Consider the following 17,398-nt stretch of genomic DNA (forward strand, 5'->3'; position numbering starts at 1 on the left):
TGGGTCTCGAACTGTGCCCCCAGGAATACCAGCGATCTCGATGGCTGCAGAGAGGATTTTTCAAAGTTTATGGCGAATCCCAGCTGTTGTAGAAGCTGCATGGTGGCTTGTAAACTTGTGTTGGTCGACGCTGGGGAGGATCCTCTTACCAGCCAGTCGTCGAGGTATGGGTATACATGGTGGCCTTGCTTCCTTAGCCAGGCCGCTACTGGAGCCAGGCATTTCGTGAACGTTCTGGGGGAGGTCTTGAGCCCAAAAGGAAGAACCGTGAATTGGTAGTGAGTCCGCCCTATTACAAATCTTAGGAATTTCCTGTGTTTCCGACACATTGGAATATGGAAATACGCGTCCTGTAAATCCAGGGACGCTAGAAAATCCCCCTCTTGAACGGCGCGGATCACTTCCTGCAGAGTGAGCATCTTGAATTTTAGGCTCTTTAAAGACTTGTTGAGATCGCGTAAGTCTAAAATGGGACGCCATTTGCCGTTCGGCTTTTTTACGACGAAATATCTTGAGTAGACTCCTTGACCTCTCTGTGATGTTGGAACTAATTCTATCACGCCCTTTTGCTAACATGAGTGTTACCTCTTGTTGCAGTATCTTCAGATGGGAATGAGCGGTGAACGCAGGTGGAATTTGCGGAGGGCTGTGTTTGAATTGTAGAGAGTGTCCGTTTCTTATAGTATCCAGCACCCATTGATCCGTCGACATATGCTGAAACTCTTCCCCCAGAACGGTGTGTTGTATGTCACTGCTGATCTTTATTTTGCTTGTCTCTCGACGACAACGGATATGATGGTCTTTTCCTGGAAGTCTGGAAGTTCTGGCGACGGTTTGCCGTTTGGGAGGCACGTCTGTATCCTTGGGAGGGGTAAGCTGATCTGCCAAAGGATCTGTCTCCAGATGCAGAGAATCTTGAATTACCTGAAGCCCCTCTAAAGGGACGAAAAGACTTGTAGTTTCTGCCACTCTGGAGGGCACCCAATGAACGTGCCGTGTCCGAGTCCTCTTTCATTCCCTTTAGGGCTTCGTCCACCTTCTCACCGAAAAGAAGGCCTCCCTCAAAGGGCATATCTAAAACTTTGTATTGTACTTCTGGCCTGAAGTAGGTACACTTAAACCATGACTGTCGACGTAATACGACCCCATTATTGACTTGCTTGAAGCCTGACTCAGCGAGATCCACCGCGATGTTTATTGCGTGATTTGAGGCTTCCTCACCTTCTCGGACGAGTAACATCGCTGCCTTCCTATGCTCTTCCGGAAGATGATCAAGCAACGGAGCTAGCCTGTGCCACATCTCCCTATCGTATCTGGCAACAATTGCCAGAGTTTTTGCGGCCTTTACTGTGGTCGCTCCCACGGATAGCACTTTTTTGCCAAAGGCATCTTGGCGTCTCGCTTCGTTCTCAGGAGTCGTCGTGCACTTGTGCTGGGCCTTCGCCTTCCTCGCCGCTGCCGCCGACACCACCGAGTCTGGCGTTGGTTGGGAGGATAAACACTTGGGGGTAGACTCTGGAGCCTTAAACTTTTTTTCCAGGCATCCTTTCACTGCCGGCTCTGAAAACGGGTGACGCATTGTCTGCAACCCCTCCTTCCATACATGGTCTAGTATTGGTATCGAGAACACAGACCTCCTTCTCTTACCCATGTGGTCGAACAAAAAACAGTCCTTTTTCTGTTCTTCCTGGGACAAACCAAATTCTTTGCATGCCTTCTCCATCATAGAATGGAATGACGCAATTTCGTCCGGAGGGGACGGGTGAGCTGGGCTTCTAGGGGTTTCCAACTCCACCTCTGACTCCCAGGTTGGATCCCTGGAGGGGGATGATGAGATATCCGACATGGCTCCCCTGTCAGACTCCGAATCTGGCAGCTCACCTTCCTCTTGTGCCAGCGCTGAGATTGGCGTGCGTAGGTGCGTCGGTTGACGGGACGGGCCCGGCTCGTCGACGGGTGACTGTGGTAGGTTTGCCTGAGGTAGTCTCTGGTCCAACGACTAACAACGACTGAAGCGTGGACAGAATTTCCAACGACAAAACAGATTGAGGATTGAGAAGAGGGGCAGATACCGGTATAACGGATCCCCTCGTCGACGATTTGTCAGCCACTTGTAGCCCTAGGTCTGCTGGGCCAGCTATTCTCTCATTCTCGTCCTCCGAGGACAGCAACACAGCCTGTTCTTGTAGTAAAGTATCCGGGGGGGTCGGATCAAAAACTTCAGGCCTCCAGGCCTCCTGTAGAACCCCCGTCGACGAGCCCATCGTCAACGTCATCGGGTGGATGCCACCTGCGTAAGTGGCAGGGTGGATGCCGATGACTGGGCCGCCGTCGACAACGGTGAGTTAGCAGGTGGTTTTGGCGGTCTCGCCTTTTCCACACTTGGCTGCTTTTTCTCGACTCGTGGTCGATCTATGATGATCGCCCGAGGAGGATTTCCTTTCCTTTTCATGCTTTTTTGATGAAGAGGATTTCTTTGACGAGGAGTCTCTAGTTGAGTGACTTCCAGACGACTCTTTTTCCGTCGGTCGGGTTTCTTCGCCGGTGGTTCCGACGAGGTAGTGCGGCGTGATGTTTTCGCCGATTGTGTGGAGCCTACCTCCGAAGGGGGGTATGCCCCCGCTCCATCATTCAGCCAAGCCACCAGTCGTCGACTGCGGTCTTTGAGGGTTTTTTGAGAAAACCCTTTGCATATGTCGCAGTTATCCGCCGAATGATGAGGGTGGAGGCAATATATACAATCCATATGCCCGTCCCCCTCAAACTTTTTTCAAGCCGCACGTCGCGCATGGGCGGAACAGCGCTTTTCCTGACATTTTCTGTACTCAAATTCCAGTAATGCAACCTTGTACAAAATAGTAAGACAACGCGAGGAGATCCCACTACTTTGGAGACGGTTGAAATCTGAAGGGGAACCGCGGGGGCGGGCCTCTTATACAGGGACGGCCCACGGAGCATGCGTGGGCGGGTCCTAAAAGGACGTAGATAGGACACAAAAGTGTCGGAAGTTTTCCTATTGGAAAAGGCTATATATGTGTACCGAGGGGTCCCAGTCTGATGACGGGGAATATTCCAAGCATGTGAATCCATGAAAGATCCAATGCTGGAGAAACTGAGGATATATGCAATATCAATATTACACCTATACTAACCTCACTCAACTGTTTTTTAAAAAAAATGATGATGGTTGTAGTTGTTTTTTCGACTAGAAAAATGGTGTTTTTTCGATAATTGTTTTTATGTTTTGTAAATAGAATGCATTACGTTTTTTTAACATGTTAGTTTTCTACGGATTAATTAAAATATGTTGATCTCTATCCTTTCCCTTGTCCTATTTGGATCATTTTGACCAATATGACTGTCAACACTTAGTGCAACCTGGTACACCTAGCATGTGTAGAGGCGGTTAGCTGTTTTCAGTGGCATTCCTGTTATATACTCTTACATTCGGTCCTCAGCCACACAGCCCCCTAAAAAAAGAGGACTTTTCCAGCTCAACATGCTTGCTTTACCCTTAAAGGCAAGGGCAGACTGGCAGAGAGGAAGTATATAGCAACAGACGCACCCTCTGACAAACTGGCCTGCTGCCTCCTCCAATGGGAGTACAGACTCCGTCCTCGCCAAGAAGAGAGCACACACCCAAAGCCGCGTCACTGCGGCATCTAACCACTTAGACGAACTCTTTAAAATGTGCGAGGAGCTGGCCAACCCTGCTGCAGTCTCTCCTGTTCCCTCCCAGGCCCTCTGTATGGCCTTGGCTTCTCATTTCATCACTAAAACACAGGACATCCTGTCCACTTCCTCCTCCTCCACCCCTGGCCTTCCTGTAGCCGCCTCTATGCCTCCCTTTGCTTCCTTTTGCTCGTTCACCCCCGACAACGTTTCTAGACAAGTCCGATCTATGAAAGTCTTGTCAAAACAGGTTCTTCCCTGTTCTTCCAGAACCATCAAGGACCACGTTGACACGCTTGCTCCGGCCTGTGCCAATTTCTGCAATCACTCTTTTGCCACTGTACCCTTCCCCTCCGACATGAAGTACTCCCTTGTGCACCCCCTCCTTGAGAAGCCCTCTGTCGATCACTCCTCTTAGGCTAACTATCGCCCGATCTCCATCACACCTTTCCTGGGCAAACTCCTGGAAAAGCTGGCCATTTCCCACTGAATCTGTTGGTTGTCTCCATGACCATCAGTCTGGATTCAGAGCAGCCAGAAGCATCGAAACTGCTCTCCTGAACATCCGTAAAGACCTGCTTTCTAATCTTGATTCTAACCTTCCTTCTGTCCTCATTCTCCTAGACTTTCTTCCGCTTCTGACAAGGTCAACCATGCCTTCCTGCTGAATAGCCTCCCTGATAACCTGGGTAGTACTGGCCTGGCTGACCTCCTTTCTCACTGATCGACCCTCTCAGGTCCAACAGGGGTCCTTCCTCTCTTTTAATCTCTCTCTACCTGTGCTTTTCCCCAGGTGTCTAACTTTCTCCCTGACTATTCAAACAATACGTGGCACCTCTTGCCCACCACATCGCTGCTCTGTTCCAACTTTCAGTGCTATGCGGATGACACCCAGCTCTCTTTCAGGCTCCCCTCGGCCGCCTCTACTCCTTCTCTCATTCCGGACTGTCCGCAATCCAGGAGTGCTGCACCGCAATGGTCTCTGCCTTAATGCCAGTAAGACGTAGAACCTCCTTACCAGAACACCTGCAACCAGGTACACCTAGCATGTGTAGAGGCGGGTAGCTTGCCTTTAAGGGTGACAAGGTCGGAGTGGTACCAAACGTTGCACTTGGATTTGGGCTTCTAGTGAATCCTCATGACAGGAGCAAGTACATCAAGAGTGTCAGACAGAAAGATGAAGGTTGGAAAGAGCTCTGTCACGGTGCGAGTCAGCCAAGGTGCAGAAGGAGGAGAGAAAGCCTCCACTGACGCACGCTTCATGGGTCAAATGGCTGAGAAGGTAGGTGGCAGTGCTTGAGTCGGCTTGGCCTGAGAGGTAGAGAAAGAGAGATGGGAGGAAAGGAGAACATGATCACTCCGAGAGAGAGGAGTGGTGAGAGGGTTGGAGAGAGAGAGAGAGAGAGAGAGAGAGAGAGAGAGAGAGAGAGAGAGAGAGAGAGAGAGAGAGAGAGAGAGAGAGAGAGAGAGAGAGAGAGAGAGAGAGAGAGAGAGAGAGAGAGAGAGAGAGAGAGAGAGAGGTCTGAGCAGATCAGAACATCCAGGATGTGCCCTGCAGAGGGAAGAATAGCGCGAGAGAGAGTCGCAAAGGTTGAGAAAGAGTCTTGCAGAAATACAAGAAGCATCCAAGTGGATGTTAAAGTCTCAGAGGAGGAGAAGTTGAGGGGTAGAGGAGAGGAAGGACGACGAGAGGCCCGCCCACTCAGAGAGGAAGGAGGCTACCTCGCCAGGCAGCTTGTAGATAGTGGCCACAGTAAGAGAAAGGCCAGGAGAGAGAGCGAGGGAGCCTGCAGACCAGGCATTCAAAGGAGGAGTAGTCCTGCATAGGAATGATAGAAGCAGGGATCCACTCCGGGAAGATCAAGGCTACATCCCCACTGGGACGGGTGGTTCTGGGCACAGAGAGGATCTTGTAGCCACCAGGAAGGAGAGTGTCAATGCTTGTGACAGAGCTTGCCATGAACCACATCTTGGTCAGACCGAGAACATCCAGATCGAGTTCTTCCAGGAGACAGCAGATGTCATGAGTGTGACAGCTGAGCAAGAGTTGAGAGTAGCAATGTGGATCAGGTTGCCCCCTTTGAAGGACTTGCGTGGAGTGGTACAGGTCAGAGGTACACCCTGCGGAAGTGTTGAAGATGCCAGAGGATGGGCAGAGGAGGAAGGAGAAAGGAGGAGAGGGCAGCGTAGCAACGGCAGGAGGAGGAAGGAGGAGAGGCAAGGGCAGCCAAAGAGGAAGAGGTGGGTGCCAGAGGGGTGGCAGAGGAACGAGGCATAAGGGTGGCCGGAGAAACCGCAGAGGCAGCCGTAGAGGTGGCAGAGGATGGAGGAGGAAGAGGAGCCATAGAGAGAATAGAAGGGACAGCAGGAGAAGAAAGGCAGTTGATAAGGTGCAGGAAGCATCTTTCAAAAAGGAGGAGGTTGGCCTGAGGGCCTTGGACCAAGACGGTGCCATTTAGGTAAACATTAATGATGGTCTTGGAGGACTGGAAGGGGGCCAGGAGGGCCTCCCATCAGGTGCCGGCATTAATGGGTGAAGAGGAAAAAAGACCATGGGGGGTGGGGGGAAGGGGGGCAGTCCATAGGCCTGGAGAGGGATCGACAAAGAGGATGTCGGTAAGAGTCTGTCTGGAGGAAGCACTGGTGTAGGCATTAGCGCTGGGGATGCCTGGGTTGGAGACCAGGAAATCCCTTTTGAACTTCTTCCTACCAGTGAGAAGGATAGATTAGTCGATAGAAAAGCAGTTAGAGATGATAGGAGAGACAGAGAGCTCCATAGAGGGTGCAGGTGGAAGAGTGTAGTGGGGAGGGGTGAACTAGGGACCAGGCAGGAGAGGGGGGGGGACCCTAGGGAGGGGTGGTGACAGAAGGAGGAGGGGCACACAGCAGACAGAACCATGACTTAAACACAGAAGCAATATAAAGACAAAGTCTGTTGCCAACGGAACCTAGAAGTAAAGAATGGGCACAGGAGGGATGCAGTCAATATAGTGTAAGCAAACAAACAAGGAGAAACGGAACCGCCCTCCAAAAAAAAAAAAACAAAAAAAAAAAAGAAGAAACAGGAATCGCCCAGGGAACCTATAAGAAAAGAATGAACACAGCAGGAAAGCAGGCAATGCAATATAGCCAACAACCACAGAAAACAAGATCACAGAACAGTACACAATAGGTCTGGTGAATGGGGCAAGAAAGGGAAGGGGGCTAGGGAGGGCCCACGGGGGATGAAGAGAGTATTTGGCCGAGTGGGAAGATCGGCCTAGAATTGAGAGGGAGTGCACGCAACCTAGGATGCAAGAGAGTGCATGCAATCAAGGATTGCAAGCTAACGCACGCAGCACAGAAGGTGGGGTATGCTAATCTCTCATGATTTAAAGTTTTAGGGAGGCTACAAAGTACCCCTCTTTCCTTAAGAACAGTAGCTCTAAGAGAACATTAAAGGATGTAAAAGGAGAACCCAAAGGTTTCCCAATCAATCCCATTTGTGTGTCTCTCCATACCTTATTTTTGGAGTCAGGTTTTCCTCCAACGTTTATAGGCATCTTTTGCTACACACAGCACTCTCTGCATAGTGTGGCTGGGAGCCACTTGGGTTTCCCTTTGTATTTTCTTTTATTTTCCTTGAGAGAACTAATTGTCCCAAGGGTAGAGGGGTACATTTTATATTGTGAGATCAGCTCACACCACCTTATGTGGAATGCTGAGGGGTTACACTGTATCCCCTTTCTCACTGCTCCTGTAACATTTTTGTTACAGCGACGCGCATACCTGAATGGTTGGTGGAAGCGGACGCGTACTACCGAGCTTTGAGTGATTTTTACCCACAGGTTGTGTTCACAGCCGCGGTAATGCACAGCAGGGCCACCAATGACCCAAAATGGTGACTATCCTTTCTTGTGTTCCCGTGAATACTATTGATAGAAAGTGTCCTGCAAATATGCTACAACACAAGTAACCTTGTGGTCTGCTAATGTTGGCCATGAAATGCTACTGGTTTATCATTCCGATTACAGCAAGAATGAAGAGGGTAAGGGGGCTGAAAGGAAGTACATATCAAGCTATATGCTATTATCGCAACTAGGGAGCGCAACCAAAAATTTTAAATCCCATAATCCTTTTGGTTCATTGGAGTGGGCACCAAAGGTGTCAGTGCCCCAGGCTCCAAAAGGGCTCAACATGGCCCTGCTGGTAACCATGCGGGCTGATCAGTGACTCCAAACGAAGTGAGTCGAGCAAGGTAAATAAAGCAAAAAAGGTTTTACTTACCTCCAAGTCTGTACAGGGTTCAAGCCATAGAAAATAGCTATGGAAGAATAGTTGTAAAAAGTAAAACCTTTCCTAATATACAGCTACCCCCGCCTTGGACTAAGCGTGCGCCCTGTATTTATTTCTACTCTGCTAGCCTCTTTTAGTTCCTTCTGGCTTTCAACCTCTTTGTGATTACTTCCACCAACCATCGCCTGACTACTATGCAACCTCTCCTCTCATCTCATCTCCAGCTTCCTCCTCTCCTGCCACTCCAGATCCCTTCCAAGAAACTCCAATCTGCACCAAACGCCTGTCAAAATGCCCTTCTCTAAATCCCCAAATATTTTCTTCCTTCGGTGTCCCTTTAATTCTCTAGTGACTACTGCCCTATGCGGGTAAGGGTTCTTTTGATGAGTATCATTAATGCTGACGTGTGATTGGTTGCTTTTGGCTTTGCTTGCCTGCCTCAAATGTAGTGGTCATCATAGCACAAGATCAGAGAAGAGGCTGGACTGTGGCTTTAAAAAAAGCCGGCCCACCATTTTGGATTCCTCGTTTGCACCAGTCTGTGCACAGGCATAAGCAGTATGACACATGGCGAGCGTTGCAAGCGCACTGGAGCGCTTGCCATAATTTGATCCAGGTAAGCTCCTGTATTTCGCTGAGCTTGCTATGGGGCGTTACCAGCGCAAGGCTGCAGGCCCTTTGACAAAGCATTTTAAAGGACAGCAGCAGGTTTACTCAGCACTTGACCGTTACTTACCCAGCAAAGGTGGAAAAGTGAGGGTGACCAAGAAAACCTCCACAAACTCTGCTGGTCATCATCCAGGAGCCAACATGGTCACCTCGTTAGATGTCTCCAGGAAAAGGCAGTGGACTTTGTCACACAATGAACACCTGTTGCATTGAATATTAGTGTCAGCACCTGTAGACTTGGAACAAACACCAGTGTCCCACCTCGCAATAAAGGCAGCTCCACTGATCGATTTGTCTCTGTACAAAATGGCTTAATTAAAAAAAAATAAAACATACCATCTATCTCTGGGGAAGAATCAGGTCCTGTCCATTTGAACGCTGGCTTGCGGCCTTTCTCCTCAGTGACATGAACTTTCTTGATTAGATCAAGGCTACTGAGAACATTAGCTATGTCGTACAACCTCCGAATTTTTGCTGAAATAAAAGTGCACACAATTAACAGAGTATAATTTTTTTATAAAAGAAAAGTCTAATCAGAACTGCTTGGCTAAAAGCATAATTTAGGCTGCATTTTACAATAAAGAGCCTCAGAAATCCAAGAAAACAAATGGCAGGTATTGTTGCGGTCATAATACTCAATTTGAGGAGAAAAAGGGCAGAATTAAAAAAAAAGTTTGCTGACCTTTGGCGTATATAAACGTCCTTCGTAAATGTACTGGTTAGGAAAAATGCACATGTAAATGGGTAAACAATAACTATAGCTGCTTATGGAACGAAGCTTTGAGACCAGAATAAAAGTTAATCAGCATAGCAAAGCCATCTGGAACACTGCGACTGGCTCCCAGAGGGTCATGTGTGTGACGAATCAACTTCCTGGGCACCCGTGGGGCAAGGATGAATATCTGTTTCTAAACAATCAATCAGCCCCACACCCCTAGTACACCAGCAGGGATCCGAACAGATAGGAAACACAAGCAAATAGTAAACCATCTCGTCCAATTTTGGTAACGAGGACAGAAGGCTCATCCCTGAAATCGTTGGTTAGTTGCAACAGAGCAAAAATACAATTATTACCCAATGATAAAAAGGGACTGTCCAGTCATGGTTATATAAAAATATCTACTTTATTATTATCACAGCAGACAGTTCTAGCACACTACAAAATACAACCCATCCTGTAAAGGAATGCAGATGACAAGACAGTTACAAGAAGGAAAAGGGATGCACTCTGGATACCGCCAGGAGGGTAGTTGGTAAAGTAATTAATCACAATTGTCAAGGATACTTGGTTTCAACACAAAGGGAGCAATGGGTCATAAAATGCCACTAGGGGCCTTTGGAGAAGTACCAGGGGGACAGAACCACAGTTTACCTTGTGCTTGTAGAAGTTCTTAGTGCTCGACAGGGTCAAGTCTGTTTCAGGGCACTTTGCAGCACCTGTGACAGAGTTCAAGACGGGAAGACAGCTGCAGGTACCAGGCGGCAGGCAGTTCGACGAGAGGCTGGAAGGACGGCTGAAGACTGCCCAACACGGTGGCTCAGGGTCAGGAATCGTTGTCTCAGTGATGGTTGTCCGGTCTGAAGCACTGGTCGAGGCATCTCGGACAACCTTAGCGACTGCGGCTTGACAGCAGTCAGTGGTGCAGTCGGTTGCAGCTCGGGGGCATAGACTGGCTCAATGCTCGTTAATGCACTCCTCCTAGCTTCTTCACTGGGCTAGTGTGGTCTTTTAAGGCAGACAGCCCAAAGCCGATGAGTGATGCAGGCACCGGCCTTGTCCAGAGTTTGGTTCAGAGACTCTCTGGTACTTACCACCTAGGAAGTTTGCCTGCAGAGCCAAGCAGGGCACGCTGTGCGCTTGCTGGGTATCGGTACTGGAGCTGCCGGAAGGTCCTCTGGATATAGTATATCCCTCTGTTCCCAGAGAGATGTTTAGGGGAGCGATCTTGCTTCCCTCTTTGGAAATCTTGGCCTTACTTCACTGCTGGAAGCTGCAAGGCAGACCGTACCTTCAGCTAAGGTCCAAATGAGTTATTCTTGTTACTCCTTGCAAAGTCTTCAGATGATCTGCCAAAAGAGGGGCTCAACCCTCTTTTAAAGCCAAATCGGTCACAGCGATTGGTGTAGGCTAAGCCTACCGTAATGAACCAATCCTGGGTGCCCATCAACAATCTCCTGTTTGCATGAGGTCATAACCAGAGTGCTTTGTAACAGAAAAGGTAAAGGGGTGAAAACATGTACTAAGCCCCACCCATCTTCCTGTCTGTTGAGGGTTAATTAAGCTCTCTCTGTGGTTCCTGATTAAAGCAGCAGGTCTCCTTTGAAACTGTGGCGAGAGCAGACTTTTGGTCTCTGCCAAACCACATACTTGTACCTTCTGAAGGAGGTCCCCCTGCTGGGACGACTACTGTAAATACATAGTCCCAGACATGACAGGTCACTACCCTAGATACTGAGAGGCGGGAGCTGGCTTCAGGTTGACACAGTGCATATCAAAAGTTGTTGGGGTTTCCTGTCTCCTTTGTTTTAGCCTCTGCAGCCAGTCCACATGTGGGCCTGTTTGAAGTATACTGAAATAGTATGTTAATTATGTTAATTGCTGCTACCATCTGCAGAGGGTAAACAAACGGACCAGGCGGATCCATGGAGCCTTTGATAGTTAATTAGGCTGGCCATGGCAGGAGGAAGGTTTTCGCCCTTCCCCCTTCTGGGATGCATTGTGTACTCCACCTGTCAGATCCTAACTAAATACGACAGGGAGGACTGTGCTGTAGGTGGTGTCGACCCAGAGTACACAGGTCTATGTATATGTTGTGCAGTGAGCATAAGAAAAGGTGTGTAGATTAGCCCCACACATTTTCCGGAGGTCGACCTACCATCATTCAATTTCATTTAAAACTTCAAAAAAGCACGGGCGAGCGCGCACCCACCATGTGGATAGTTGAATTCTTCACAATGTGACACACTGCCTTATTATTGAGTCTCCCATGGGCGTCCAGCGAAGGGTTTGGTAGGGCTGGAAAGGGTTTAGGGCTAGAGCTCCTACTCAAGCAAGGACTTTGCTGTTCTCACCATTTGCCTAGCTCCTGCTTCCACACATCTGAATCCTTTGACTATTGACTATTCATTCACTGCAGACCTGCTGTTACTTGTGAGAATCCAGGTGGTGTCTCACTCACTAGTCCCCGGGCATCTGTCATCCAGGTGGCCAGGACACGCCATCGCTTTGGGATCCAGTTCCTGGGGGTGGACCAGTGTGGGATGATCACCTAGGTGAGGGGTCTTCAGGGAGTGGGAAACCAGATGGTGAGACGCAGTATCCCCTTCCTTATAACACATTTACCCCATCCTACCAGGTAGGATAGGAACTCTTCCCCCCCGCCCACAACACGAACACTTTCTCATGGACAGCCCGCTATGAGAGAAAACAGGCCAACACCCGAGCAGTATACCCGACGTGTCCTAATACAATAGTCAATAGTCAGGCGAGCTCAGGCAATTATTGACCATCACACACACACCTGACATCCATTACACTTCCCCACATGGAAAAAAGGCGGAGCACGAGAGCACACTCAGAGAGGTAAAGCACACGAGGAAACAGCAGTTTCCAGACGGCAGCTGAGCAAGAGAGAAAAGACGGCAAAACTGAAGGGGGATTGCAAGGAGGAAAATTCCCTTGGCCTTTTCGACAAGGAACATTACTTTCCAGAGACCTAGAGAATAGAAAGCTTAAGACCAGGAAACCAGGCTGAACAATCTTGCATTGCATGTCGAAGATACCCGGGGCCATCCAGTGTCAATAATTAAGGCGGGAGAATCACCAGCCACCATGGTACCGTCCTTGGCTCAGAACAAAGCCGCTTCAGTGAAATCAAAACAGCCGCTGGGGGAGGCCGATACAAGACTGGTCTGTATTGAAGCCAAGTTTGCAAGCATCAACATTGTATGGCGAGCGCTGGAACGAACATTGTTAAAACTAGTGTGATAAGAAACGCAAGTCAAGTTGAACTGCTGATGAGTGATTGAACTTTAAAGCAAGCTATAATACCTTTAACAGAGTGGTCTGTCACTGCGTGGGTGCTCAATCGAAGGTCTCCAAGGTATCCAGCTGAGAAGTGACAAAAAGTTGATACATTTGGTCCGAGCCCGGTGGAGGGAGACCAATTGAAAGAGAATGAATAAATGTTAATCGAAGTGGTCCTGAAACGGGTCAAACAAAATCCTGCGCACAATCGAAAGTCTTCAATTTTGATGAAGTAGAGAATGTTTGAGAAAATACATAAATTTGGTCGAGCCTGCCAGAGGGAGACAAATTGAAGGTTTTGTGTTAAGGTGGGTCTGAGCCCGTCGGAGGGGGGCCAGGATGAGCAGCAAATCACCCGATGTGTTGTACAAGTGAACATCCTGAGAGGAAAGGACCTTTAATATTTTGTCGTGTTGCATCAGGCACTCTGAAATAAGAGAGTTTGGCACAGATGGCCCTGATGTTGAAGTCCTGAACTGCATCCTCGTGCTAGAGAAGCCAGAGTGTGCTAAGCTTGAGTGTGCAGCCTTGTCCTGGGCAGAAAACGTGGGTAAGGGAAGCGAATATCCAGAATCTCATTTCTTGAACACTTTTCTTTTGCAGAACATTGTTTCCCACACTATTTGTATTAAGAAGTAAGGATTGGCAATATGTTATTAGTATAGCCCCTTTTATTTTGACAGACTCAACTAGGATGGAGTTATTATTTAATAGTCGTAGCTTGCTCCCATCTTTAGATTTAGGATTGTATACGCATTTTCAAACCCAATTGAAGTTCAATAACACACCTGAACTGTGATCACTTGGGTCTGTCTTACTGTTTGATATCATGCCTACCTTACATACGTCACAGGACGAATAAGCGGTCATGTTTTGAGACTTAACTGTCTGCTAGTTGCCAGTAGTTCCATTATAGCCAAACTCTGTACTTACAAGTGCTTTTTATCCAATGTCCTTCCCTTTCTGCTCACCCATCTCTCGCTCTCTAGCTTCACCCTTTATCCAATTGCTGCTTTTTCTACCCTCCATGGTGGCCTTGACTTAGCTTAATTCTTCCATGTATTTACTCTTCTCCTTCCCTTAGCGCATGGTATGCTCTAGCACCTTGGAGCTTCTCTTGTGCTAGATGGAATTACCAATAAAAATCTCAGACCATATAACCGGACAGACACAAAGAATATGACAAAGTAATACTTTAATCTCCATTTAATAAAACAGGGCCAACTAGCAGACATCGGAGTGATGCTTGCACACACACACAATTACACAGAGGTTTTACACCCCAATATGAGTCATCTATGTGGTCATCCTACGTGGCAAACTGTAAAACCTATTGATGGGAGGGATTGGTTAGGGGAACATATCTACTTCTAAAATACATATGGGTTAGTATACCATTGGCGGACTTACCTGTTAGGCACACCTCAAACTACCTCCAAATACGTACAATACAGATTATAGCAGACAAAATGGCAGTGGATTGGTCTATGCAACATTGTATAGGCGGTTGCCCCATAGACCCACTGATTGGCTGCCATGCCCCAAAACACTGGACTTTCGGCTCGGCTAGCAGCACATGAGCAAAACGAAACCCAGGTGCTTGAGTCACGTCAGATTAATCCCCACTTTCCTATTAAGTCCATCATCTCATCAGTCCGACCATGAGCCAATGTTTCCCCATCTGTAGATAACCTTGTAGCTTGCTCTCTGTTCTAGGACATTCAAGGGAGTGTAAGCACATCATGATCTTCATCCACAGCTTAATGAATAGCCCTTGTTTTCGACTTCTAAATCACGTGTGAAAAAGACCACACATTTGTCAATTTCGACCTCTTAGTTATTGCTATTTGATTCAATTATACTGGGTGTTGTTGCTCTCTTATCCTCGAGTCTTGCTCACTCCACCTTGTAGGAGCCCTATCCATTGTCAATTGTCCAATACTTGGCTCTTGCAAATGTTTTGTTTATTTATACTCATCAGTCTTCCTGGCTTTGCAGCTATTCCTCAAATAGCATCCTTGGTTCCAGGCCAACCGACTCATCTGCCTTTTGCACACAAAGCTAATTCTCTGCCTCCTGACTCTGCACCCCTGGTCTGTTTGAGGTAGCTGGCTTGAATCTTTACACAAGCCAACCTCCATTTTCCTTTCATAGCTTTCCTTGCCACGGTATATCTTCCTCTATAGCAAGCTTCTATATGTACCATCTGGCTTGCGAATTTACACTTCTTGGTCAGCAAGTTACGGTAAATTCTTTTGCATACATGATTACGTTATCATTCGTACATGTTTCTCATGTCACTTAAGTATTTTCATATCGTTTCAGTATCTCCTCATATCTTCTCCATGACATCACTGTCCTCGTCCGATTTAACTCAGCACTACATAACGTTCAATGGTGCGTGCTGACATTCTTCCACACAATATCATTCTACTCTCTCAGTGTGAGGGTAAATTCGATAGTTATCTTAGTGCATATCATCTTTCGTACACTCAATGCGATATAGGCATAACAGATGGAATCCCATATAGGGCTCTTCTCCTACTGTTCTAGTATAACGGCGCTGAAGGGGGCTGACGTTTGGGAAAATGCACCCACCTGCTCCTCTACAGTAGCCTTCAACCTCAACTCGGTCCAACTTCAATTCGGTCTTCCCCATCTCCCCCCACACACTCCTGCTTACCTCTCAAATCCAATGCTCTCGTTCTCCCAGGATCACCAGACTCGTATCTCCTCGCCTACCGGACAACACTTGCTAATCTATCCCACCACCTTATTCCTTCTGTTTGGAATGCAGAAACCATCTGTGACAAGTCATCCTAAACCTTCGACCACTTCGACTAACACCATCAACAAACATTAATCTCACCTCATGACTCTTTACAATAGCAGCCTCCACACTGACGCTGCTACCTTTTCCCACTCCAACCTGTTAAGGGTGGCAGTGTGCAATTCCCTATCAATAAGGCCCTGAACACTGCATGCCCCTTCTGACATCACATTTTCCTCTTTTGAATATGACACTATTCAATTACTCCCCCCTACTCCACTCACTGTTCTGGCTCTTTTTTTAAAAAATGAGATTTTTTTTATTGAATTTATAGTGCAAACTGGTTAATTAAAACCTTATACAGTATCTAAAACAAGGATTTAAATATTTTTCTTCATAGATCATTTTACAATGTTACCATTTCATATACATTCATAATAATGATAATATCTGACATTACATGTTAAATTCATTAATTAGTACATAAATAAAAAGGTATCTATATACGAATACCATTAAAAACATTAACACAAACGTTAATAAAAGAACAATTCACAACATCATTTCAATCAAAAAAATCATAGCACCGATAAGTTAAAATATCACATCCAAAACATAGGATTTGGCCCTTTTAGTTGGTAGTCTTCTACGTGGCTTTTTTGGCATTGGTATCAATGACAATCCCTCAGCCAATGTTCTCAAAGTGGTTTAGTCGCAGCTCTCTTCCAAATGTAAAATGCTGCCCCCATTTATACCAAGGCTTTAGCCATGTATATTGTCGACCAAAACTGATCCGCTGAAATCATTCTTAGGTCACTAACAAGGTCCTTATAGCCCTTCTAGTACCATTCTTGTAGGTTTTCACAATCAGTTTGCAAGTGTCTGATAGACTCAACCTCCCTCCGACAGTGCCTGCAGATTCTTTCCTCTCTGGGTATTCCAGTCCAAGAACCTATATATTCATATACCATGTAACTGCCATGTAAGTTTAATATTTTACATGGCAGGATATTAAACTGGAGCAAGGTAATGAATCTTACAAATTCCCTATTCCTTACCTTCAACAAATAGCTCCGGGGATTAGACGGGTTAAGCCCTTGTAAAGAATATAGTGCATATCGTCTCTTTTTAGCTCGTCTGCACAGGTTATCCCTGACGTCCCATTCTAATGCTTTTGTTTTAAGATAATTATGCATAATTTTGATTTCCCCCACATTGGTAGGTAATCTCACATTAATTTCTTTTAGGAAGGATCAGGCTGTGTTTTTCATGTTTCTCATATAGGTGTTCAGCTTTTCTCTCTTGCTCAGACTTTTGCCAATTACACTCCTCAAGCTCCCTTCATCATTACCCCAAACCACAATTTTCACATACAGTTTACAACCCCTTATTCTCCACAAAGTTTTGAGTGCAGCAAGCCCCAATTCGCATCTTATTGCTTTGATCGGGGTAGATCTGGGAACGCCAAACAACGGTTTCCATATCTTTCCCTCTATTATCCCTATGTTCTCAATATGCCCCCCCCCCCCCAGATCCTAGAGCATATAATGCCCCTAGTTAATACAACTCTTGTAGATTTCTAAAAAGCCCTCCATGGAATGGCCACCTTTTCTCATCATATAGCCTCTCATAATATTCCACTTTTTAATCACTTTTGATTCTACCATATCTTGGTAGAAATCTCGAGGGGGATTGTTCGTAATCGGCATGCCTAAATAGGGGTAGAGATCTACCTCCTCAATATTTCTGCATCAATTTTCCATTTGTCGGAGGACTCATCTTTCTTCCCTTTGGATCCTTCAAACACCATGATCTTGGTTCTTTTTAACATTGACGCATAGATTATTATCTTTAGAATATTGTTGTACCACATTTAACATCCTTTGCCGCCCCAGGCGTTTTATCTAATAGTATCATGTCATCTGCGTACATCAGCCAGCTGATGGCCATCCCTCCAACTTTTGGTGGAAAATTATTTATATATT

General features: G+C 46.8%; 1 protein-coding gene across 2 annotated transcripts in view; it reads right to left on the reverse strand.

Moving 5' to 3' along the window:
* E2F8 (E2F transcription factor 8) overlaps window positions 1–17,398 on the reverse strand; it is a 490,718-nt gene that overhangs the window by 267,817 nt on the left and 205,503 nt on the right. For both annotated transcript variants that reach the window (XM_069623464.1, XM_069623465.1), the window contains exon 7: window positions 8,953–9,090. In XM_069623464.1, coding sequence (XP_069479565.1) covers window positions 8,953–9,090 — 138 coding nt within the window. The remainder of the gene's footprint in view (window positions 1–8,952; window positions 9,091–17,398) is intronic.

The sequence above is a fragment of the Ambystoma mexicanum genome, chromosome 11, assembly GCF_040938575.1.
Source record: "Ambystoma mexicanum isolate Mex_15411 chromosome 11, UKY_AmexF1_1, whole genome shotgun sequence".
Taxonomy (NCBI): Eukaryota; Metazoa; Chordata; class Amphibia; order Caudata; family Ambystomatidae; genus Ambystoma; species Ambystoma mexicanum.